The 24,524-nt window shown below is 43.0% G+C and overlaps 1 protein-coding gene and 1 long non-coding RNA gene across 3 annotated transcripts; one reads left to right on the forward strand and one right to left on the reverse strand.

Annotated features, from left to right (window-relative positions):
* Positions 1–425: 425 nt before the first annotated feature.
* LOC120028595 lies at positions 426–1,544 on the forward strand. Its single transcript, XR_005473477.1, has 3 exons — positions 426–539; positions 931–1,134; positions 1,326–1,544. It is a non-coding gene; the product is annotated as an uncharacterized LOC120028595 (long non-coding RNA).
* Positions 1,545–12,112: 10,568 nt separating this feature from the next.
* On the reverse strand, positions 12,113–24,339 carry npat (nuclear protein, ataxia-telangiectasia locus). Of its 2 annotated transcripts, none has more exons than XM_038973944.1 (17): positions 24,161–24,339; positions 23,822–23,940; positions 23,624–23,684; positions 23,441–23,519; positions 23,307–23,347; positions 22,337–22,594; positions 22,080–22,155; positions 19,412–19,523; positions 19,222–19,313; positions 19,017–19,098; positions 18,800–18,896; positions 18,543–18,662; positions 17,059–18,438; positions 14,748–14,860; positions 14,522–14,612; positions 13,081–14,432; positions 12,113–12,877 (listed from the first exon to the last, which is right to left on the reverse strand). In XM_038973944.1, exons 1-17 carry the CDS (start codon positions 24,195–24,197, stop codon positions 12,797–12,799), a joined length of 4,191 nt encoding a protein of 1,396 aa, XP_038829872.1. In that variant the 5' UTR covers positions 24,198–24,339; the 3' UTR covers positions 12,113–12,796. The 2 variants fall into 2 exon arrangements, with proteins under 2 accessions (XP_038829872.1, XP_038829871.1); XM_038973943.1 differs by having other exon boundaries at positions 19,412–19,535.
* Between the last annotated feature and the right edge of the window lie 185 nt (positions 24,340–24,524).

Here is a 24,524-nt window from a genome sequence, read left to right on the forward strand (position 1 = left end):
TCTATGCCAAATTGGGTTCAGAGCTCGCCGCCATAGGATTTACGAGGATGTTGAAGCAATGCAGAGACAAACTAAAAAAGCTGAAACAGGGATACAAAAAACCCCAAGGATGACAATAACAAGAGTGGTTCCAACCATCGTGGAGAAAGATGGATTGCCATCGTTGATAGTGTCCTCTGTCACCAACCAAGTACTTAGGAGATTGGGGTGATAAATTCAGATGCAAAGCTTTTGTAGTCTACTAAATCTGATTCCCCGCAAGAAATAGAGAATTCTGGTAGGTTCTCTCATACGGTCTCTCGTACACATTTTTTTTTACACAGTAACTTGTCCTGTTACCACAAGCTTGGTAGTTAATATTGATTATGTGAGTACTGTCAATTGAGCTGTTGCTTCAACAGACCAATCTTCATCCAGTTAGACACCTGATGAGGTCGTTGGTCACCAACCAGGATCTTCAGGGTCTGAGATGATAAATTCAGCTACTGTGCTGCTGGAGCCGACTCAACCGGATTCCCCTGTAAAACAGGAACCTTATTGTAAGTAATTTAGTACAGTCTTTCTCGACCTTTTTTGTACCAGGGATTAGCAAAATGTGTTCCTTGGTAGATTGCTTGGATAGAAACTAGCTTACTACTACTAGCTAACTAAGTTAATGTCTGCTAACCATCTGAGGGACTGGCCAGTAATAGCCTGAATTTGAAAAACACTTATCTAGTACACATTTTTCATAAACTGTACAATAAACTTGCTAGCTAATATTGTTTACCAGTTTCTGATTGCTTTCAACTGATGTGGTTCTTTCACATTAAAATCGGCATACAGCTGAATGTCTCAGGAGATCCATGCATTAAAACTCTGGGCAGATGAGTGTTCAAGAGCAGCTTCTCGCCTATAAAAACAAGCATGTCTATGCCCAATTTCTTTCAGAGTTTGCTGCACTAGGATTTAACCAGACATTAAAGCAATGCAGAGAAAAGTAAAAACATCTGAAACAGGAATAAAGAAACCTCAAGGATGACAAGATGAGTGGTTCCATCTATCTTGAAGAAAGCGTTTTTTTGTCGTCATCGATAGAGTCCTCACTCGCATATCAAAAACTCAGGCTTATTCCTTTCCAGGAGCAGAAGACTGGTAAGTTAACTTTTACTGTGTACATTTTTGTAGTTTGTGTGAGGGCTTTCACAATGGTGACTGGCTAGTTAAGTAGCTAGTTTCCTAATGTTTTTCTGGATACATTTTTTTTTATAACTCGCCTACAGTATTTCCAATATGTCATTGGCTTTTACGCTATGATATTTTCTTGTTTGTGTTTCCCACTGTAGTTCCCGGTTTAAAGCTGTCCTCGCTGTGTCTCCTTGCTCCACCATTACGCCTGATGTCAGCATTCAGGTGGCAAGTGGCTCGGCAGCATATTGTAAAGCATTATGGGAAACTGGAGGAGTTTGTGACTTTGGCGACAGAGATGGTTCCAGAGCTGCTGAGTTCCAGGCAGAGGACCCAACTCCTCCTGGGTCTGAGAGCAAGGTGGAAATGCAAAGGATTCTGATAAAGTATGGGCATCTACAAGTTACAATAAGTATGTTTTCCCCGGCCTCCCGGGTGGCGCAGTGGTCTAGGGCACTGCATCGCAGCGTTAGCTGTGCCACCAGAGACTCTGGGTTCGTGCCCAGGCTCCGTCGCAGCCGGCCGCGACCGGGAGGTCCGTGGGGCGACGCACAATTGGCCTAGGGAGGGTTTGGCCGGTAGGGATATCCTTGTCTCATCGCGCACCAGCGACTCCTGTGGCGGGTCGGGCGCAGTGCACGCTAACCAAGGTCGCCAGGTGCACGGTGTTTCCTCCGACACATTGGTGCGGCTGGCTTCCGGGTTGGATGCGCGCTGTGTTAAGAAGCAGTGCGGCTTGGTTGGGTTGTGTTTCGGAGGACGCATGGCTTTCGACCTTCGTCTCTCCCGAGCCAGTACGGGAGTTGCAGCGATGAGACAAGATAGAAACTACTAACAATTGGATACCACAAAAAGGGGGTAAAATTAAATGTAAAAAAAATATATATATATTTTCCCCTGGGGCTGCTTCTCACACGTCTACCTTATTTTCAGCTGGTTCTGGAGTTGTGACTCAGGGAGAGCACCGGTGACCTTGTCCATCCAGCCTCACCTGGACAAATCCATTTGTTAACAGAATACGTTTATAAGTTAACTTATGCTTTAAGTTGAAGAAAATATGAACTTTTTCAGCCTTATGTTGAGGTTGAGTTCATGTCTGAAGTAATTTGTTTTGTTTATGCTTACTGACAGAGTAATGATGATGAGTTGGAGGTTACAGTCTAACTTTGTGGAGTTGGTCCAAACTCTGCTGGAAGACCCTTCTGAGAGGTGTGTATTTAATGCATCTGCAAGTGCATTTTTTTTGGCACAGTAGTCACGTCAAAGCCAAGTGTTGCTATTATTGACATTGTTAATTGTCACATTAACAGGAGATGATTGCAGACTTTTCCACATTAAAAATGATCCACGAAAGCCATGCTGAAGAAAATACTTGCCACCGGACTTATTGTGTGTTAAATTGTCTATTTTTCAGGAGGTGTTCCCAGTACATTATGGCCCTCAGTATGACACAGCACTGCAGGTACTGGTGTGGGAGTTCCTCTCCAGATTGGAGGAGCTGCTACCTGTACCAGACTTCAGACAGGTACAGATTGAAACATCAGTGCCCATTCAGTTTAAGTATTGAGGTGCCTCCCAAGTGGCGCAGTGCTAGCTGTGCCCAACGTCGTCCGGGTTAGGCCAGCAGGGATGTTCTTGTCCCATCACGCTCTAGCGACTCCAATGCACACTGACACAATCGCCAGGTGTACGGTGTTTCCTCCGACACATTGGTGCGCCTGGCTTCCTTCGCCTCTCCCGAGTCCGTATGGGAGTTGCAGCGATGGGACAAGACTGTGACTACCAATTGGATACCACGAAATTGGGGAGAAAAAAGAGAGGGAAAAAAATATTTTAAAACGTATTGAGTGCTGTACACTGTTTAAAAATAATGTTGGACTGAGGACTATGGTGAGTTGAAGGAAAACATCTACCCAATGCGCAAGGCTCTGGCATGCAGAGAAGGAACAATACCAATGATACACAGTGTTGAATTCAATTGCAAATCTAAAGCATTGAAAAACACTGAAATGTAATCGATTACAAATTTATGTAGCACCACCAGCATCATGGAAACCTGAAAAAGAGTAAGTCTCCATCCAGAATTATGTATTTGTTACTGAGTATGTTCAAGTCTGGTATGTAGTGGAAGACAATGTATGGCAAGAGTGTAACTTACTGGATCAGTATGTTCTGTCTTTCCTAGGTTATTTATCTTACTACACTGCAGATACCATCCTGTTCCTCCCTCCAACAATAAGAGTTGTCATTAGCTCGGAGCAGGCCAGCTCTGACAAAATGAGGTCATGCTCAGATGGAGATAAATGCTTCAAGAATGGGACAGAGAGAGCAGGAGATGGAGAAGAGAGAGAAGGACAATCTAATGGGGTCAGAGAGGAGGAAAAAGATATGCAGACTGAAGAGGACTGGGAAAAGGAAGACTGCAGAGAATTCTGGTCCGTGTATCCCAGTACCCAGCAACGGCATGGAAATTCAGGTAATTGCTAAAATATTTGACTTCATTTTACAGCATTATTATCACTGTTATTTATCTGGTATTTAAAATGAAATTACTTAACAATTGGTTCCATATCGTAATTAGCAACTTGGAAATGAACAGAATCGGTAAATTCTTGATAACAATTGGTACATCCTTGTGTTCTTTGCCAAATAACATCAATGCTTATCTTTTGTTTATGTACTTTGTAAGTAAATACCTGGTAGTCAGCAAGTTGTTAAATGTAGTGTTACTCAAAATTGCTTTCTCAAATGATAATTCATTCATCTGGACATCTTAAGCAATCTGCCCTCCTAATTTTGGCATTGCAGGTTTGAATAGTGACATGTTATCCCAGGTCCTTGCCTGCTCCCTCTGCACATTCTCTCATATTATGGTAAAACTCCACCAGCACATCAGGATTAGGCATGGCGGTGAGGACAGGAAGCGTCTATGCTCTAAAGAATCTGGGACTGAAAGCACCTTTCCTCAAGCAGCACAAAACTCCCCCAGCGTATCAGCACTAGGCACCAAAGGAAGAACTGGAAGCATCTCAACTCTAAAGAATCTGGGAATGATAATTCCTGTCCCACACGCAGCACAAAACTACTTCATCAGTAGTACGGACTAGGCACCAAGGGGATGAACGGAAGTGTCAACACTCTGAAGAATATGGGACGGAAAACCTTCCCTCAAGCACAAAAATTATACCCTAGAGACCCGATAACATTGTTGCCCTCATTGTGGGAATGTTTACCAAAACCTCAACTCCCTGGAAAAACATAAGAATTCACACATTTCCATTCTGTTGTAACCAGTGTGAGAGAAGATTCTCGACCAGATTAGATCTCAAAAGACATCAGCGAGCTCACACAGGGGAAAGACCATTGTGATGTGTGCATATTGACTCAAAATGCATGTACACACACACACTGTGGAGAGTCCCTACTCTTGCACCATTTGTGGGAAGACATCTGTTCAACATCTAGCTAGACACATGCATTCAGGGGAGAAAAACTATTTATGTAGCATCTGTGGTAAGGCATTCCTTAGCTCAGGAGAACTAATGCTGCATACATGATCACACACACAGGAGAATGACCCTACATCTGTGAACGTTGTGGAAGGGGTTTCAAAGCAGCATGCCATGTTCAGATTCATGTACAAAGATTTCACACAGGGGAGTGTCCATACCCCTGCACCCTGTGCACAAAACATTGTCATTCTCAGGGAAAATAAAATACATGTTAATTCACACGGGTGAGAAACCTCACCAGTGGTCCAAGTGTGGGAAGAGATTTTCTTTAAAGGAAACTCTGAAAACGCATCTTAAAAGGCATGGATTTTAAAACATTCCAGACAGATCATATTAGTTATGCATAAAGTCTGGTAGATGGTATTACTTCTTTCCCCCCCAGGTCCGGCGTTATGGGCCGGCCTTAAGGGCCTGGCCCGGCCTACCGTAACCTTCTTTCCCGTACAAATAAAATACAGAAATATTAATAATTTATTTTACGCGCACCGACAGAAAGACTCAATCTATGTTCAGGCACCCGAGCTTGCGAAACGGTGCCCCTCTGTCTCAGTATGTGTAGACCATGTATCTGATGCTGTCTGCACCAAAGGAGTATTGCATGTCATACTGTTTCTGGCCAGACGGCATCAGATACATGGGCTACATATAGAGGGGAGCTGTTTTGCTCACTGCTTTCTCCAGTGATTTAGTTTCAGCAAAGAGGAAAATCCGAAGCGAGAGGGCTCACTTGTCAAAATCTGTCCAGAATAAGAGCTAATTTATGCTTGATCCGAAAATGTGGTCAGCGGCGCATTATGGATGGTGTGACGCAATTGGGGAGCCTTCTGAGGCACGCAGAGACCAAATTGGCCTCTACTGCACCCTGTGCGCCTTTAAAAGTTTGTAACAATGCACAGAGCTACCTATAGGTCCGCATTGACATGATTGGTTGACAGTAAGTGAGGGCGGGAGGTCCTGTATAAACACCAACTCACTTTCTTGACAACTTAATTCACAACATCCCTCGCAAGGAGTATGATGCCCTGACTTCTGCAGAGGTCGTGTCACAGTAAATGCTGCACAGCCAATGCAGACTCGGATTGACCATGCAGCGCCTTTTAGCCCAATGCGTTTCTATGGGCATAATATGCAGACTTAATCTTATCGGCTGCCTTCCAGCTTTTGGGACGAAGACTCCCATTGTTATGGCGAAGACATGTGAATCTCGTCATTATATACAGATCTCTGGTTTCAGCCTCTTGTGAATTGGAAAGGAAAGTTGGCACTAATAAAGGCGCAGCATGGTCAATCCGACATCTGCATTGGCCATGCAGTGGCCTCTGCAGAAGTCAGTTCATTCATACTTTAGGTGCTTTACGGGGCAGTGCAGAGCTGTTGAGCAGAGCCGTTTTGAAAGAAGTGAGTTTGTGTTTATATAGGACCTCCCGTCCCCACCTACCATCACCTAGTCATGTCAATGCGGAGCTATATGGAGACCTCTGCATTGTTACAACATTTGGGATGCGGTAGGGAGCTCAAGTTGGCCTCTACATGTCTCCAGAGGCTCCGCAACTGCGTCACACCCTCCATAAGTAGCCTCCAACCACATTTTCAGATCAAGCATAAATTGGCTTTTAGGATGCTAATTAAATTTGTTTTGCCAAAATGATATAAAATCATTCAAAATACTTCACTAGGGAGCATGACTTAGCCATAGAGGATCATTATAGCTGTGGATTGTTTCAAATCACAAGTGTGTAGACCTATGCCTACACTTTATGAAATAGATTGCAGTCAGAGTGCAGTACACTGCAATTAGAGTGCAGTTCAACTGCAGTACACTGCAGTTATTCTGTAATTACAGTGTCCAAAACAACTGTCGACAGCAGTTACTGCACTTTTACTGCAGTTTCAAAACTGCAATCTTTTTTTTGTAAGGGTGAGAATGTTTAATGTACAAACCGGGCGCCAGGGGGCACACGTGTATTACCGGCTGGTCACATCAAGCCCAGATGATAGTGGAGATCCTTAGCGCCAACTAGCGGCTGCCCAGGCTAGGTAGAGTACCCGGTGGTAGCCGGCTAGTGACAGTGTCTAAGGTTCAGGGAAGGGTCCTGTGCGGAGGCCGGCTAGTCATGACTGTTTAACAGTCTGATGGCCTGGAGATTGATAAACATCTGTCTCTTTGTCACAGCTTTGAGGCACCTATAGTGTCTCCACCTTCTAGCTGGCTGAGGTCCCTGATAATCTTATTGGCCTTCCTGTGACACTGGGTGCTATAGATGTCCTGGAGGGCAGGTGTGCCCCCGATGATCCTCAGCGAAGTGCACGCTGAGGATCTTGAAGCTTTTGACCCTCTCTGCTGCAACCCCTTCAATGTGGATGGGGGTGTGCTCGCTCTGCGGTCTCCTGTAGTCCACGATCAGGTCCTGGCACCACTCGGCCAGTGTTCCCACCTTCTCCCTGTAGGCTGTCCATGTTGGTAATCAGGCCTACCATTGTTGTTGTCAGCAAACCTGATTGAGTTGTAGACGTCCGTGGGCTAAGCAAACACCCCTTTGGGGCCCCCACAGAAACGTACTTTACAAACACACGTGGTGGTGTTGTTGCCTACCTTCACCACCTGCGGTCGGCCCATCAGCAAGTCTAAGACCCAGTTGCACAGGGAGGGGTTCAGACCCAAAGCCCTGAGCGTACTGATGAGCTTGGAGGGCACTATGGTGTTGAAGGCTGAGCTGTAGTCAATGAACCAGGTGGGATAGGGCATAATGCAGTGCAATGGCGATTGTTTTGTCTGTGGATCTGTTGGGGCGGTATGCAAATTGTAGTGGGTCTAGGCTGTCGGCTAAGGTGGAGGTGATATGATCCTTAACGAGCATCTCAAAGCACTTCATGATGACAGAAATGAGTGGTACAGGGAGATAGTCATTTAGGTTAGTTACCTTCACTTTCTAGGGTACGAGAACAAGGGTGAACACCTTTAAGCAAGTAGAGACAACATATCGGGATAGGGAGAGATTGAATATGTCTGTAAACACTCCAGCCAGCTGGTCTCCACATGCACGGAGGACGTATTTAGGATTGTCAAGACTTCAGCCACCCAAGACCGTTCTCTACCGCACGGGAATCGGTACCGATGCGCCAAGTCTGGAACCAACAGGACCCTGAACAGCTTCTAACCCCAAGCCATAAGACTGTAGTAATTAATTATCCAAATACTTGACCAAAAGTATGTGGACACCTGCTCGTTGAACATCTCATTCCAAAATCACGGGCATTCATATGGAGTTGGTCACACAGATCTTGACAAACCATTTCTGTATGGGCCTCGCTTTGTGCACAGGGGCATTGCCATGCTGAAACAGGAAAGGGCCTTCCCCAAACTGTTGGCACAAAGTTGGAAGCACAGAATCGTCTAGAATGTCATTGTGTGCTGTAAAGTTAAGATTTCCCGTCACTGGAACTAAGGGGCCAAGCCCGAACCATGAAAAACAGCCCCAGACAATTATTCCTCCACCACCAAAGTTTACAGTTGGCACTATGCATTGGGGCAGGTAGCGTTCTCCTGGCATCCACCAAACCCATATTTGTCCGTTGGACTGCCAGATGGTGAAGCGTGATTCATCACTCCAGAGAACGCGTTTTCACTGCTCCATAGTCCAGTGGCGGTGAGTTTTACACCACTCCAGCTGACGCTTGACATTGCGCATGGTGATCTTAGGCGTGTGTGTGGCTGCTCGGCCATGGAAACCCATTTCATGAAGTTCCCAAACAACTGTTATTGTGCTGATGTTGCTTCCAGAGGCAGTTTGGAACTCGGTAGTGAGTTTGGCAACCAAGGACAGACAATTTTTACGTGCTACAGCACTCTGCAGGCCCATTCTGTGAGTTTGTGGCCTACCACTTCCCAACTGAGTGGTTATTGCTCCTAAAAGTTTCCACTTCACAATAACCCCGTGCCCCGTGTGGCTCAGTTGGTAGAGCATGGCGCTTGCAACGCCAGGGTTGTGGGTTCGATTCCCACGGGGGGCCAGTACAAAAAAAAGTATGAATGTATGTACTTGTAAGTCGCTCTGGATAAGAGCGTCTGCTAAATGACTTAAATGTAAATAACAGCACTTACAGTTGACCGGGGCAGCTCAAGCAGGGCAGAAATTGACCAACTGACTTGTTGGAAAGGTGGCATCCTATGACGGCGCCACGTTGAAAAGCACTGAGCTCTTCAGTAAGGTAATTCTACTGCCAATGTTTGTCTATGGTGATTGCATGGCTGTGCGCGCGATTTTATACACCTGTCAGCAACAGGTGTGGCTGAAATACCAGAATCCACTAATTTAAAGGGGTGTCCACATACTTTTGTATATATAGTGTAGCTACCCATACTATCTGTATTGACCCATTTTGCACTGACTCTTCACATACAGTGCTGGTACGGTTTATCATCTTTCCTGTTGCCTAGTCACTTTATCCCGATCTATATGTACATACAGTGCCTTCAGAGTATTCACACCCCTTGACTTTTTCACATTTTGCTGTGTTACAGCCTGAATTAAAAATTGACACAATACCCGATAATGTCAAAGTGGAATTATGTTTAGACATTTTTACAAGTGAATTAAAAAAAAAAAAGTATTCAACCACTTTTTGACGGCAATCCTAAATAAGTTTAAGAGTAAAAATGTGCTTAAGTCACATAAGTTGCATGTTCACTGTGTGCAATTAGTTTAACATGATTTTTGAATGACTACTGCCTCTCTGTACCCCACACATACAATTATCTGTAAGGTCCCTCAGTCGAGCAGTGAATTAAATAGAGTCAACCACAAATACCAGGGAGGTTTTCCAATGCCTCACAAAGAAGGGCACATATTGGTAGATGGGTAAAATAATAATTTTTAAAAAGCAGACATTGAATATCCCTTTCAGCAAGGTGAATATATTAATTACACTTTGGATGGTGTATCAATACACCCAGTCACTACAAAGATACAGGCATCCTTCCTAACTCAGTTGCTGGAGAGGATGGAAACCGCTCAGGGATCTCACCATGAGGCCAATGGTGACTTTAAAACAGTTACAGAGTTCAATGGCTGTGATAGAAAACTGAGGATGGATCAAAAGCATTGTAGTTACTCCACAATACTAACCTAAATGACCGAGTGAAAATAAGGAAGCCTGTACAGAATAAAAATATTCCAATAAGTCACTAAAGTAAAACTACAAAAAATGTGTCAAATCAACATTATGTCCTTAATACAAAGTGTTGTTTGGGGCAAATCAAACATCACTGAGTAACACTTCATCTTTTCAAGCATGGTGGTGGTGCATCATGTTATGGTTTTGCTTGTCATCTGCAAGGACAGGGTCATTTTGGGGGGGGGGGGGGGGGGGGTGAAAAGAAACTGAATAGAGCTAAGCACATGCAAAATCCTAGAGGAAAACCTGATTGTCTACTTTCTAACAGACACTGAGACAAATTCACCTTTCAGCAGGACAATAACCGAAAACACAAGGCCAAATATACACTGGAGTTACTTATCTTGCCGCATCATACGGACCAGATTTCTGTATTTTGAAAGTTCCATACCTTAAACTTGATTGCTGACATTCAAAACATTGTAGGACTATATCAATGGACTAATGAAACGAATGCCAAAAGATCATTTTGGGGGACAGTTGTCCTTTAACATGCTTGAATGTCTTACCGTGGCGAAGTGTAGAATTGTTATAAACTAAGATTAGTGGCAGTGGAGATTCTTCTATCACTGTGAGATATACAGTTGAAGTCAGAAGTTTACATACACCTTAGCCAAATACATTTAAACTGTTTTTCACAATTCTTGACATTTAATCCTAGTAACAATTCCACGTCTTAGGTCAGTTAGAATCAACACTTTGTTTTAAGAATGTGAAATGTCAGAATAGTAGAGAATGATTTATTTCAGCTTTCAAGTCTTTCATCACATTCCCAGTGGGTCAGAAGTTTACATACACTCAATAGCCTTTAAATTGTTTAACTTGGGTCAAACGTTGCGGGTAGCCTTCCACAAACTTCCCACAATAAGTTGGGTGAATTTTGGCCCATTCCTCCTGACAGAGCTGGTGTAACTGAGTCAGGTTTGTAGGCCTCCTTGCTCACACACTTTTTTAGTTCAGCCTACAAATTTTCTATAGGATTGAGGTCAGGGCTTTCTGATGGCCACTCCAATACCTTGACTTTGTTGTCCTTAAGCCATTTTGCCACAACTTTGGAAGTATGCTTGGGGTCATTGTCCATTTTGAAGACTCATTTGCTTTAACTTCCTGATGTCTTGATGTTGCTTCAATATATATCCACATAATTTTCATCCCTGATGATGCCATCTAATTTGTTTAGTGCACCAGTCCGTCCTGCAGCAAAGCACCCCCACAACATGATGCTGCCACCCCCGTGCTTCACTGTTGGGATGGTGTTCTTCGGCTTGCAAGCCCCCCCTTTTCCTCCAAACATAACGATGGTCATTATGGCCAAACAGTTCCATTTTTCTTTCATCAGACCAGAGGACATTTCTCCAAAAAGTAAAATCTTTGTCCCCATGTGCAGTTGCAAACCGTAGTCTGGCTTTTTTTAATGGCGGTTTTGGAGCAGTGGCTTCTCCCTTGCTGAGCGGCCTTTCAGGTTATGTTGATATAGAACTCGTTTTACTGTGGATAGATACTTTTGTACCCGTTTCCTCTAGCATCTTCACAAGGTCCCTTGTTGTTGTTCTGGGATTGATTTGCACTTTTCGCACAAGTACGTTCATCTCTAGGAGACATAACGCGTCTCCTTCCTGAGCGGTATGATGCCTGCGTGGCCCCATGGTTTTTATACTTGCTCCCAAATGAACCAGACTTGTGGAGGGCTACATTTCCCCCCCCTGAGGTCTTGGCTGATTTCCCCATGATGTCAAGCAAAGAGGCGTTGAGTTTGAAGGTAGGCCTTGAAATACATCCACAGGTATACCTCCAATTGACTCAAATTATGTCAATTTGCCTATCAGAAGCTTCTAAAGCCATGACAATTTTCAGGAATTTTCCAAGCTGATTAAAGGCAGTCAACTTAGTGTTTGTAAACTTCTGACCCACCGGTGATACAATTCACTGTAAGTGAAATAATCTTACTTGCGTCATCCACTAAGTAGATGTCCTAACCGACTTGCCAAAACTATAGTTTGTTAACAAGAAATTTGTGGAGTGGTTGAAAAACGAGTTTTAATGACTCCAACCTAAGTGTATGTAAACTTCCGACTTCAACTGTAAGCCTACTATATAGTAGTCATTTACTCAAGTGAATAAAATAGTGCAATATTAACTTGGTTATATTGTTAGGCTATTCTGATCGTGATGCTTTGGACAGAAAACTGGTCAGTTTTTACCTGCACAGAGACGATATTAAATGGAACTCGATTTTTCTAGAAAAAGATCATGATTACTTAAGATTCTTAATTTTTGTTTAATATAAAATCACTAGTGAAGAAAACATCTGCAGAAACATACTTTACACACAACACAGTCTGCATTTAGGCTACATCTACACATTCAGCCCAATTCTGATGTTTTTCCCCACATGAATTGGTCTTTTGACCCATCAGACCAGCTCTGAAAAAGGGCTAATATGAAAAGATCTGATGTGATTGGTGAAAAGACCAATTAGTGAAATTAAGATCAGAATTGGGCTGCCTGTCTAAATGCAGCCATAGTGTGTAAGATGGATCATTTAAAGTTTAGACACAGTCAAACATTGACCAAGGAAAGGGTTGTTTTCTTGAAATTATTGATACAAGATTGGGAAACCATTCTTAACATTACAGTCCTTGCATGGAATCAAAGTGCTCACTATCTAGCATTTCTACAATAATTACTATACAGTTCATATATCACATGTATAATTAGTTAAGTCCAAGGGTATAGGACACACCCTACAAGCAGACAGTACAAAGAAAAAGAAAATCTGAGGATATGCTCCACTAGACCACAGATGCCTAACTCCTAAAAGACATGATGGGTTAACCATAGGCACTGTGACACTAAATCATGGCTTGTTCTATTCCTGGAGAGTAGGTAGGTAGTGTTTGGGAGATTCCCATCTCACTGTCAAACTGCTAAAACTCAACCCATCACTCATCATAATGCAGTGAAGACAGGAACTTATCCACATCCAAGTCATCAGGGAAGGAATCCATTAGTTTCTGCTGTTTCTGAGGGGAAACAAATAATAATAGAGACGCAGTTGTTTTAATGTGCTTTCTCACTATACAAGCAAAAAGAAAACATTCACATTTAATTCACGGTCATTATGTCAAATATCTAAGATTGGGTTGATGCGATTACATTCAATTTTTAACCTTAGGAAAGATTAGGATACACAGCTTGAATAGAAAATTCTGTATGTTTTGCACACCTTTGCTTTCTTCTTACTACCAGATGAACCTGAGAGATCTTTCTTTGCTGGTGGGCTGGCCAGGGGCTCGGGCTGCTTGCGCTTCTTGCTTTTGGCGGCTACAGTGGCCACTGTTCCAGCCCCCTCCTGGCGCAAGCTGTCTTTCAGTGGGGTGCCTGTCCTGGCGATGGCAGCTCGGGATAGGATCATCAGTGTGTGGGCCGCCATGTTGATGCTGTTTTCACTCCCTGCCTCACTGGCTGGGCTGCAGGAGGGAAGGTCCGGGGTGGCGGGAGGGACCAGGGCCCTGGGGGTGCCCTCTCCATCCCTGCCTAGCCTCTGACGTGCAGGGGTCCTGGGGCAGTCTAGAGTTTCCTGGAGACGGCCAGGGGTCAGAGGAAGAGGCAGGTCCGGACAGCCCATGTCTGGCCTCTTAGAAGGGGTGGAGGGAGGGTTTAGACCCTGGATGTCGTGGAGCATTTCGGCCGCCTGCTTGGTCAGCGGGCTGGTCTTGGAGGGGGTTTTACTGGAGCTAGCCTGGTGGACAGGGGTTTGTGAGCCCACTGGGGCCTGGCTGAACTCTCTTGGTGCTGGTGTGGGCTGCTGCTCTCGCCTGCCTCCCTCCAGCTCATTCTCCTTATTGGCAGTGACATGAGGGGGGTCCTGAGAAGATGTCATTTTCTCGGTCCGTCCCTCCCACTCCTTGGCAGGAGATTTCTCAGTAGACTCTTGTCTACTTGTTTCCTCCTTTTTCCCCCTGCTCCCTGATCTCAGTCTGTGATCAGAGGAAGAAGACCTGGAGCTCTGGGGATCCTTAGGTTCTGTTCCACCATCATCCTTCTGGTCTGCTGATTGTGATCTCTTTCTGGACTCTGACTGTGAGGCATCAGTCTTACTGCTACCAGCACTCTGAAATCTACTGGTACTTGCAGTTTGACCTCTAGCATTTTGATCTGCGTCCCTCTTTGAAGGGGTCTTTTTCACAGTCTCTTTCTGATTTTGGTCAGTGGAGGATTTCTCGGTCTCTGTTCCGGTCCATGATGTTTGAGTGTTGTCCGTGCATCTTACAGTCTCTATTCTCCTTTTTGGCCTGCTGCTACCCAAGATAGCAGAATTTGCTGAGGCCGATTTAGTTCTCTCTTTCTCCAACTGTTGGACAGAAGGTGATACAGGAGTAGCTGTTGCTGGAGCTTTGGAGGAGAAAGCAGTTTTTCTGGTCTGAGTGGAAGTTTTACTAGCAGACCCATCAAAGCAAAGCATCCTTCTATGGCTGGGGCTCAAGCCAACTGCTACCTTCTGCTGCTCTGTGCTTTCAGAGGATTGCCCCTGAATCTGCTTTGTAATCATATTCAATCCAGAAGCTCCCATTTTGTCTGAAATGCACACACAAGCAACAACAGTTGTGAACAAAACAACAGTAAACAGACAAGGACATTATATATAACTGAACACTAATCCTTACCTGAGACTGTGGTGTCCTTGGGTGCCAGTTTAGGCTTGGTTTTCACTGCTGCTGGCTGCTTTGCTGAAACAGGGCTAGGCATGGCTATCAACTGTAACAGACAAATTATCACTGGATGTACATGTTACTGTTGCTAAGGTAGCCTATCAGTTAAAGAAAAGGGATTAAATGCAAATATGTAAAACAGTTTGTTTTTCTTCTTTATACAATAAAAATGAGTGCTTACCTGATTAGGAACTATTGAGAACTGTCCTGCATTATTCTGCCCAACAACAGATACAGGAACCACCATGTGTTGCAGCATGGGCTGAACTGGTGAAGATATGATGAGTCTAGATCCTGGAAGGATATAAATGGTTAGACATTTCCCTCCAGCAAAACAGCATGGCAAAATGAGTGATGACTAATGGGTAATTCCCCAGTAAGAGAGTAGCGTTGAGACTTAAGTATGCCAAACAAAAGCTATTCATTTCAAAGTTTAACAAACCATACAACTTTATGCACAAGTACTACTTTTAACAATTTACACGGAATTAAAAAAATTATAACATTTACTTTAAGAACTGGGCAGATGCAAAGTTTGGTAACAGAATTTGGGGTAAAAAAAAATGTGTGTCCACGTTTTAAATATATTAGGATTTAACGATGACTGCAGAAAGAATGATGTGTCATTACACTATGTAATGACACATTGACTTTGAAAAAATATATATATTTTGGCTATTGAACTACAGTAATTTAAGTGGATTTACACCCGGTAACATAATTGCGGTAACGGAATTTCATCATGGATCCCTGATCTGTCCTACACAGAAATGCATAATTATGAATATCATTCCCTTCATGGTGATGTATCCTAAATAGGTACACAAAGGTGTAATGCCATATCCTCCTTTGCATATTTGGGTATTGTTGTCCACACGGGCTATTATTTTAATGAGCTCTGTCCCCAAACGAGACCAAATTTGTTTGGTCCAAATCTAAACCAATAATAGACGTCTATGTTTCACAAGTTTGGACATCAAAGCACAGCACAGTAGAGCTCAGTAGAGTACAGAACAGTACAGCACTGAACTATACTCTACTTTTCCTTACTGTGCTCTACTGTGCTGTTCAAACTTGTGAACCAAACTGTGGTTTGTGACTACTATGATTTTTCATTGTAGCTGTTGGGTTCTGAGAATATGAAATATAGTTATTCATGTCACTGATGGAGCAAGGGTAATGTATAACGTTTACATTAGATCAGGTGTCCTATTGAGTGCTTAAGGTTAGAGGGTCTACACCAGAAGTTAATGGTTATCTGTGGGAGGAAGGTATATAGCGTGTGCAATTAAGCTAGGAATGTACTGAATGCAGGGAAAGCGATCACGTGGCAGGCATTGATAAGGGGAGAGAGCCATGGATTAGTGACGAAGGGGGTCGAGGTCATGTCACGTTAAGGGAGAAAGAAAAGTTTATGGCCCGTATCACTTAGTGTCCTGCCTAGCAGTAAAGATACAATGTTTGTTCAGATGTGTAGGAGGAGACTCAGCCTGGGAGGGTTAAATATCAGTGCTTGTGTGAAAATGTTTTTGTCTAATGCAGCTGTATTGATCCTCTGGGAAGAATAAACTTGGTTAAGCTTTCATAGTGTCCGTAGAGTTTCTCTGAAAATTAGAACCTAACATAAACCAATTCAATAGCAGACATTGTTACAGATTTTTCAGAAAGTCAAGTTTTAATCACTTAATTCATAAACAAAATTGATATCAGTAAAAGCACTATAACTAATTGATAGGTCTACCTCCATGATCCTCCCTCTTCACGAGGAAGATAAATTAGAAAAGATCGTGTGGGTTTTTGGTAATGAAATTTCAAGGTACAAGGCCATGTTTCTTAAATTTACAGAAAGCAGAACAATTTCTCAAACTACATACAAGTGTTGATATAAGTTGGCAGGGGTCATTTCTTTAACATTGTGTTTTGATGTATTTCTAATACTTATTCTGGTAGATGTTTTCTAAGACTCCTTTTACATCTGTTTGACCAGAAATCAAAGCATTTGCCTATTCCTAATTTTTAGGATGGAAAATGGTCAGAAAATTTACACCCAATTTGACATGCTCCTATGAACTTCATATGTTGGTGCTCATTGGTCCTTTTACATGTAAATTACCTATAGCTTTATGAAGTTCAAAATATTAAAGCTGCAATATGTAACTTTCTGGGCGACCTGACCAAATTCACATAGAAATGTGTGTTATAGATCTGTCAATCTGATTAAATGCAAGTCTAAGAAGCGGTAGATCAGTTTTATGTGCACTATTTCTATGCTTCCCGTTCTTATGTTTAGTTTGAGTCTTACTTTCAGTTTTGTACACAAGCTTCCAACAGCTGAAAATACAATATCTTTAGTTATGGAAAATATATTTCACAGCAGTTTAGATGGTACAATGATTCTCTACACTATACTTGCTTGTTTTGTCACAAACTGAAATTAGGCGAACTATTAGAATTTTTGCATAGTGCATCTAAGTATTTAAAGTCAGTCTTACCAGGGGAATAGCGGGGTGGAGTGGCCAGAGCATATGAGGTCGGGGATACAGTCGGTACCTGTGGGGCGCCACTGGGTAACATCACCTTGTTGGATTGGTGGTTTGTGGCTGTTGTGTCTGTCACTAAGATGTAGCTGTTGGTGGATGTGGCTGAATCAAAGGGGAGCTGAATGTAGTAGCCTGGTTGTGTCAACGCAGATGACGTCCCTGCCAATGCTGCCACCTCCCCTGCTTTCTCACTAAGAGGATTAGTCTCTGCTGGCTGGAGGACTTCTGTCCTCTGTAAACTGGTCACCGCCTGCACCGTCTCCTCCTGAGCCATGGGGGCGCCACTGAGGGCCGGGGCCTTAGCAGGTGACTTGGTGGGGGAGGAAAGGAAGATGGTGGGGATCCTGTCCCCAGTGATGCTGGACACAGCCTGGTTCAGGGCTGAGTCACAGGAGGGCTCCCCTTGCTCATCACTGATGATGATCTTCAGGGCTACAATCTTACTGGGGTCAACTTCCTTGCCTGTGGGGTTGGGGATGAAGGTTGGGGCAGCAGGAGTGGTTGATGTTTTAAATGTTGATGGGACAGCCATAGAGGGTATGGTCTGTGGTAGAGGTTGGGAAATTTCTACACTGCTGGGAGGGGTCATATTCCTGTGAGACAGGTTAGAGGCCTGGATGGGAGCCTTGTGAGACTGATCCAGCGCTAGCATGGAATTGGACAGGCCAGGTGAAGAGTTAAGAAGTGATGCTTGGTTATCCATCATTTGTCCATCATCAACCCCGGTAGGGTTCTCATTGCCTAATATGTTTTTGACAGCAGAGACCATACTGGTTTCAGATGAAGCTGCATTGCATGCTGACACCGGATTATTTGTTCCACTCTCCTGTCTGACTGGCTCAAAGAGATCTGGGAGAGCTATACTGTGAAGGGGAGGAGTATTCAGAGGTTCATCTATATCCACGCCTGATCCATCCTGATCAAAGATGGAGCCGGAGTCAACAGTATCAGAGTCCTTGGCAGCAGAAAAGGCAGCAACAGTAAGTTTATCGATATGTGCTGACGGTTGAGTTGAGCTAGCTCCCCTTCTCGACCCTCTGGTACTGGGTCCAGGAGTTGTTGAGCTAGCTCCCCTTCTCGACCCTCTGGTACTGGGTCCAGGAGTTGCTGAGCTAGCTCCCCTTCTCGACCCTCTGGTACTGGGTCCAGGAGTTGTTGAGCTAGCTCCCCTTCTCGACCCTCTGGTACTGGGTCCAGGAGTTGCATTTGAAGTGCTTGAAACATGAGGTGCAGATTTCCTTGTTTTCTTACTCTTGGGCTCTTGACTAGACTTTGTCTTTGTTGCTCTAGTTGTTGTTTCTTGCCCCTGTGTCGAATTTTCAGGCCCAGTGCCTGAGAAATGAGAGAGAAATCCCATTGTCAGAAAGATGTTTCTGATGAAGCAGCAATATTGTTTAGTATATGATTCCATCAGATCATGAGGACTTTGTCCATACCTGAATCTCCAGTCTCAGGAGAGCCATCAATACATCTAGTCTCAGTCTCACCATTCTCTGTGGTGGTATTGCTCACGTTCCCAGCTCCTTGTTCAGTATCCTCACTGGTTTTGCTTTTGCCTTAATGCAAAGAATCAAGAGATTTAGTGGAAGAATGTGATTTTATATCATCTTAGTCAAACATTAAACCAACAGGCCCACTTCATGCATTGTCAGGAGCAACAAAATCCTGCACATGATTAGTTGAAAATGTTTACCGTAATCAAAGAGGTCAAAGAGAGCCTGGAAGGCTGGGTCGGACTCTGTCTGCTCCAAGATGTCTTGTATAACATCATTAGACATATGGATTTCCCCCTGCACAAAGTAAATGTCAGGAGAAAGCACATATCCACACTATGCACTAAAGACTGACAATGTTCCCTTAGGTCGAGTGGATAAATTAGGAATAGCAAGTCTGTCAGAACATGACATTACTTGCAGGCCCAGAATTTCATCTATGGACTGGTCAGGCTCCATGGTGCTGCATGATGCCTTTAAAGCCTGTGGACTGCCATCACTACAAGTAGAGAGAAAGAAACACATGTACAGGTAAGAAATATCTACTCAACAGCCAAATGTAATAAGTAATTAAGTCAGTACTGTTCAAATGTTACAAAAGAAGATGTACTTTTATTATTACCTTGCTAGGATTTTGTTGATGTTTTCAGCAAGCTTCTCTTGTAAGGACTTGTCATTTAGAAACCTCTCTCTTGCATTTTGTATCACCATTTGCTGCAAAGACAAAACAATTCAATGATTCAACAGGTTAGGAGTTTTCAAATGCAACATATTTATAGAAAAACTGAGTATTAACTTTGTTTTGTACTCACAGGGAAATTCTCTGTGACTGTCTCTTCACTCTGGGGCTCAGCTGTCAGGCTACTGGCCGCCATGTTGGTTCTTCCAGTCCCACCAGATCCACTGAAGCCCCCACCTCTCCTCCTGGGGGAGTCACTGGGAAGATTACTCGTCATAACTCAATCTACTAGGGATGGGCATCTTTCATTTTCAAGATGATTCGATACGCATCTAGATACTTTGGCTTCAAAACATTACAGGAACTATAAGTTTTACTCTGAAACTAATTGGTGCAATTCGGTTTGATTAGAGAACGAATTGATGTGATTCGATACACTAACATTTCTTGCATAAACACATTCAAATTCTGCTGCTGATGGGAGCTCATGAGCTGGGCCTCTCTGAGCTGACTTCGGTGTGTGTGGTGTGTAAATTATGCATGTCTATGGTGTATGTACTATGTAGGCACCTGAGCTGAACCATAAAGGAGGCTTCTACCATCCCACTACCAGATTGGGGGGGGCAATGTAGCCTGTTTTCATGTCACCGTCACCCACTAATTAAATTGTAATTTAATAATGTAATGTATCAATATTTATAATTTACAAACTAGCTATAACATAGCCAATGAATATATAGCAACAACTTTGGATTTCACCCCCCATCTCAAAATGAAATGGTTTTGAATGATCTTCCTTCGCGTCGGCCATGTAGTCCGTCTCGCAAAAGTGATTGCGGTCCTCATTATGAAATTATCAACTTTACTCTGTATATCGGTGCGACAGGTAGCCTAGCGGTTATAGCGTTGGGCCAGTAACCAAAAGGTTGCTGGTTTGAATACCTGAGCCAACAAGGTAATAAAAAATAAAAAAAAGTATCTGTCAATGCACCCTTGAGCAAGGCACTTGACCACAATTTGCTCCAGGGGCACTGTACTACTTTTTTTTATGACAATATACACTGATTGTTTGAAGCAAAACTACACAAACTATTGCTGATGGTGAAACTGAACAATCCAAATAAAATCTATTGTAAACCCCATTCAGCAGATATAGCCAGATGAGAGTTGCGTCTCTGGTAGCTTACTTTTATTCCGGTAAAAAAACATTTTCAACAGTGCATAGATAACAATAACCTAGCAAATTACATAGGTTGTCACTCAAACAATAAAGCCTAATATCATGCAAGCCATTGTACTATTTGAATGCTGAAGGTGCTGCGCAGATGTGCACAGTGCGCAGTTTGACTAGGCTACTGATATTGCCTGGGGTTGTTCGGCATTCAAAATGGCTTGTAGATCAATGACTGACAACACAGTTATAGTGCCTTCACAAAATAGTCATACCCCTTGACTTATTCCACATTTTGTTGTGTTACAGCCTGAATTCAAAACGGATTACATTAAATGTTTCTATCAGTCATCTACACACAATATTCCATAATGACAAAGTGAAAATGTTTTTAAAAATGTTTTCTAATTTATTGAAAATAAAATACAGACATCTTATTTACATCCCTTTGCTATGACATTACATATTGAGCTCAGAGGTGCATCCAATTTCCTTTGATCATCCTCGAGATGTCACTACAACTTGATTGGAGTCCACTTGTGGACAATTAAATAGTTTGGGCATGATTTAGAAAGAAAGACCTGTCTATATAAGGTCCCACAGCTGACAGTCCATGTCAGAGCAGAAACTATACCATGAAGTCCAAGGAACTGTCAGTAGATTTCCGAGATATATTCCTCATCACAATTCTATCTGAGGAAGGGTATAAAACAATTTCAAGAATGTTGAAAGTTTTCAAGAGCAGTGGTCTCCATCATTGGGAAATGGATAAAATATGGAACTACGCAGACTACCTCAGACTGGGGGCGAAGATTTACGTTCAGGACAATGACCACCAAACATACAGCCAAAGCAACGCTGGAATGGCTTCAGAACAAGAATGTGAAAGTCCTTGAGTCGCCCAGCCAAAGCCCTGACTTAAATCCCATTGTAAATCTGTGGAAAGACTTGAAGATTGCTGTTCACCACCATGCCCCATCTAATTTAAGAGCTTGAGAAAATCTGCATGAAAGCATGGGAGAAAATCCCCCAATCCAGATGGCCAAAGCTGATACAGACCTACCCAAGACAACTCAAAAATGTAATCGCCGCCAAAGATGCTTCTACAAAGTATTGACTCAGGGGTGTGAATACTTATGTAAATGAGCTCTATGTATTCCATTTTCAGTAAATTTGCAAACATTTTTTAAAACATGTTTTCACTTTGTCATTATAGGGCATTGTGTGTTCATGGGTGAGACAAACAAATGATTTCCATTTTGAATTCAGGCTGTAACAACAAAAGGTGGAATAAGACAAGGGGTTTGAATACTTTCTGAAGGCACTGTAACTGTTGAGAGTCATTGATCTACAAGGAGAGGATGCATTTGTTGTCAACAAAGATGAGGTATTTCTCGAAGTTAGAAACAATGTAATATGAGCAATTTTCCCCCCGTAATGTTTAAATCAATTTCCTGACCGATGCATGCTACATTTGACTTATTTGGGGTCCACGGACTGATGCAGTTGTATCTTTAAACATTTTAATAATGGACCAATGCGTATAGTTGAATCGTTACATCACTAGAATCTACACACGGGTAAGAAGAACTTCTAAGAACTTACAAATGGATGACAATGACTATCTCACCATTTCCGACGCCCTGGGGATAATGGTCCTGGTGTTAACCGGTTGTCTGGAACCATTATTTGCAAAGGTGACTCTCCTGTAATAAAAAAACAAGGGTTGATTATTCAATGAAGCTTTGACAACTTTTCCTACAAGTTGGTATTAATGTCCATAATATTTACAGTAATCGATGGTTAAAATGAGATGTGAGACATACACCTACTGTAACAACCTTCCCCAGTACACTGCTGCTCATGGACGTGTTTGTGTTTACTTACGGTTCACATTGATGAGCAGACGTCCTCCATCTTGGATCTGGGGCGATGTGCTGCAGATGGGGGAGGGTCTGGTCAGCTGGGAGCTGTAGCAGACTGGAGTGGAGTGTCCCAAGATGTTCTGAGGGGTATCAATGGGGCTGGCAATGCCCTGGGGCAACAGAGGGGCTGACGATGACAGAAACCCAGAGCTGGGGGACTGCGTTGATGACAAGGCTTTCTGTCGCCCCCTCATGTTCACGATCCCATTACGTGTGCGGACTGCAGAGGAAATAGATTTATGAATCACGTCATACAGCAGGGTTCCCCAATAGGCGGCCAGGGAGTGAATTCATTCGGCCCACCATATTTTCTGAGCAGAAAATATATAATTGCTTGGACATAAAAGACTGTAAAGTCACCAGGAAATGTGTATTCCCACGCATAAATAAGGAGGAATATTGGATCGTATACCAATGTAATGGAAGGTTGAAAATTATTCATTTTTTTCTCAAATACCTGGTACACAACGATTAGCTTTTTGTGTGATGTAAACTTTATAGTTATGCTGCCATATAGCCAGCAGTCTGCCTCCTGTTTAGCCAATGTTTGCAATGACCATGAAAAAGAGCATTCAATCGCTATTGACTGCTGTTTTGTGAACATTGGCAGCGTCATGAGTGACTGAGCAGCAACTGAAAGGAGGTAGGCTAGTGGATCCTGCATGCGCAGAAATCTTTGTCTTTTTTGCAACAGCAAGTCTGACTCCAGAAAATCTGGAACCACAGCCACTCCAAATTATTCTTTACTATGTTTCAAGTCCAGCCCGCGGCTGAATGTAATTAGGGACCCCTGCCATACAGCCATGGAGTTCTGCGCTCTGCATGACTGTTTGAGCCACACAACATTACAGAGAGACAATAAAATCCAAGTTCATAGGTCGTACTAAGATCATAACCATTTAACTTGCAAGAATATTTAATAAAGCACTTACGTCTTTGATTCTGGCTAACAGCTGGGGAGTTCTGCATAGACCTAAGGAAAGAAAGCAGTTGAATTGAAGATGTCAGTAAGTGCAAGATGACTGAGTGACACCATCAAACAGCAATCTGTTGGTGAGTTTCTTACTTTATTTGATTGAGTGTGAAGTCAAGCTTTTTCCACAATGATGTCATCATGATGGGTATCTGAGTCTCTTCACTGGTCTCTAAGCAGAAATAGCAGGGGGGTGACAACCAATAATACAATACATACACATGAAAGTCCTGTACTCATTTACTGAAAGTGGTAGAGGTCATAGGTTAAGCTTACCTTTAGCTTTGACAGCAACATATTCATTCAAAATGGTTGTCAGGTTTTTCCCGAAGAGGGACTGCAATGGGAGTACACATGGATTAGCTACCTAGCTAAGTAATCCACTAAAGAATTTACTGTAGCTAGATAGTCATTACAATGACAGAGTTGAACACAGCTATATGCAGTCTGAACTGACAACATAACGTTACTTACAAACACACAAGCAGGAATAGTTCCATCATCTGAGCTGTGTTCTGCGTACTCCTTCAAATTGGGGCTTTCGCGAATGAATGCCTGGCTTGTATTACACAGTCCCTCTTGTTGCAGGTATCCTGTAAAAGCAGTGTACAAGAGAGTAGCTGAATTGGAGGCTCAGTTTGTCAAAATCATCTAGATTTTTGCTTACTACAGTGCAGCCCTCCTTGCAATATCATCAGCAGGATCTTATAGACAGTAATCTAACATTAGTTAGCTTCCTGCTACTGCCATAGCTCGCTATCTTTCAGTTGTTAGGTTAGGTAGCAACACAAACAGGACCCAGTTAAGATTTACCTAAAACGAGACGCGCCATGTCAGACGGAAGCAACATGGCTGCAATGTCGAATTATTGCAACAATTACAAATTACATTCTCTGTCAAATCAAGTAAGAACACATTTAATCTCGAATAAAGCAAGTACAGTTGTCAAAACATAAAGTGTGTTGTGTAAGCAACGTCCTACGAGTTGTGAAAAGGCGGGGAACTCGAGCACCTGTAACCCGGAATTTCCATAATATTTAGCAGGTGTGCATTATGGGAAATGATGTTTAAATGGTGAGTGTCCACTTTCAGTTTTTAGCACATTTCAAGTTACTTCCACGAAGTTACAGATATAAGCTGATGTCAGTTTGTCATTGGAGTTTGTTTTGCTGATTAT

This window comes from Salvelinus namaycush, chromosome 34 (genome assembly GCF_016432855.1).
Source record: "Salvelinus namaycush isolate Seneca chromosome 34, SaNama_1.0, whole genome shotgun sequence".
In the NCBI taxonomy this organism is placed as follows: domain Eukaryota; kingdom Metazoa; phylum Chordata; class Actinopteri; order Salmoniformes; family Salmonidae; genus Salvelinus; species Salvelinus namaycush.

Excerpts from the sequence above, each read along its gene's own strand:
- npat (XM_038973943.1), bottom strand. The coding sequence starts at position 24,197 with ATGTTGCTTCCGTCTGACATGGCGCGTCTCGTTTTAG. Across the intron at positions 23,685-23,821 it reads CTATTCCTGCTTGTGTGTTT|TCCCTCTTCGGGAAAAACCT; the intron begins GTAAGTAACGTT and ends CTCCCATTGCAG. Across the intron at positions 14,861-17,058 it reads TCCACCCCGCTATTCCCCTG|GATCTAGACTCATCATATCT; the intron begins GTAAGACTGACT and ends ATATCCTTCCAG.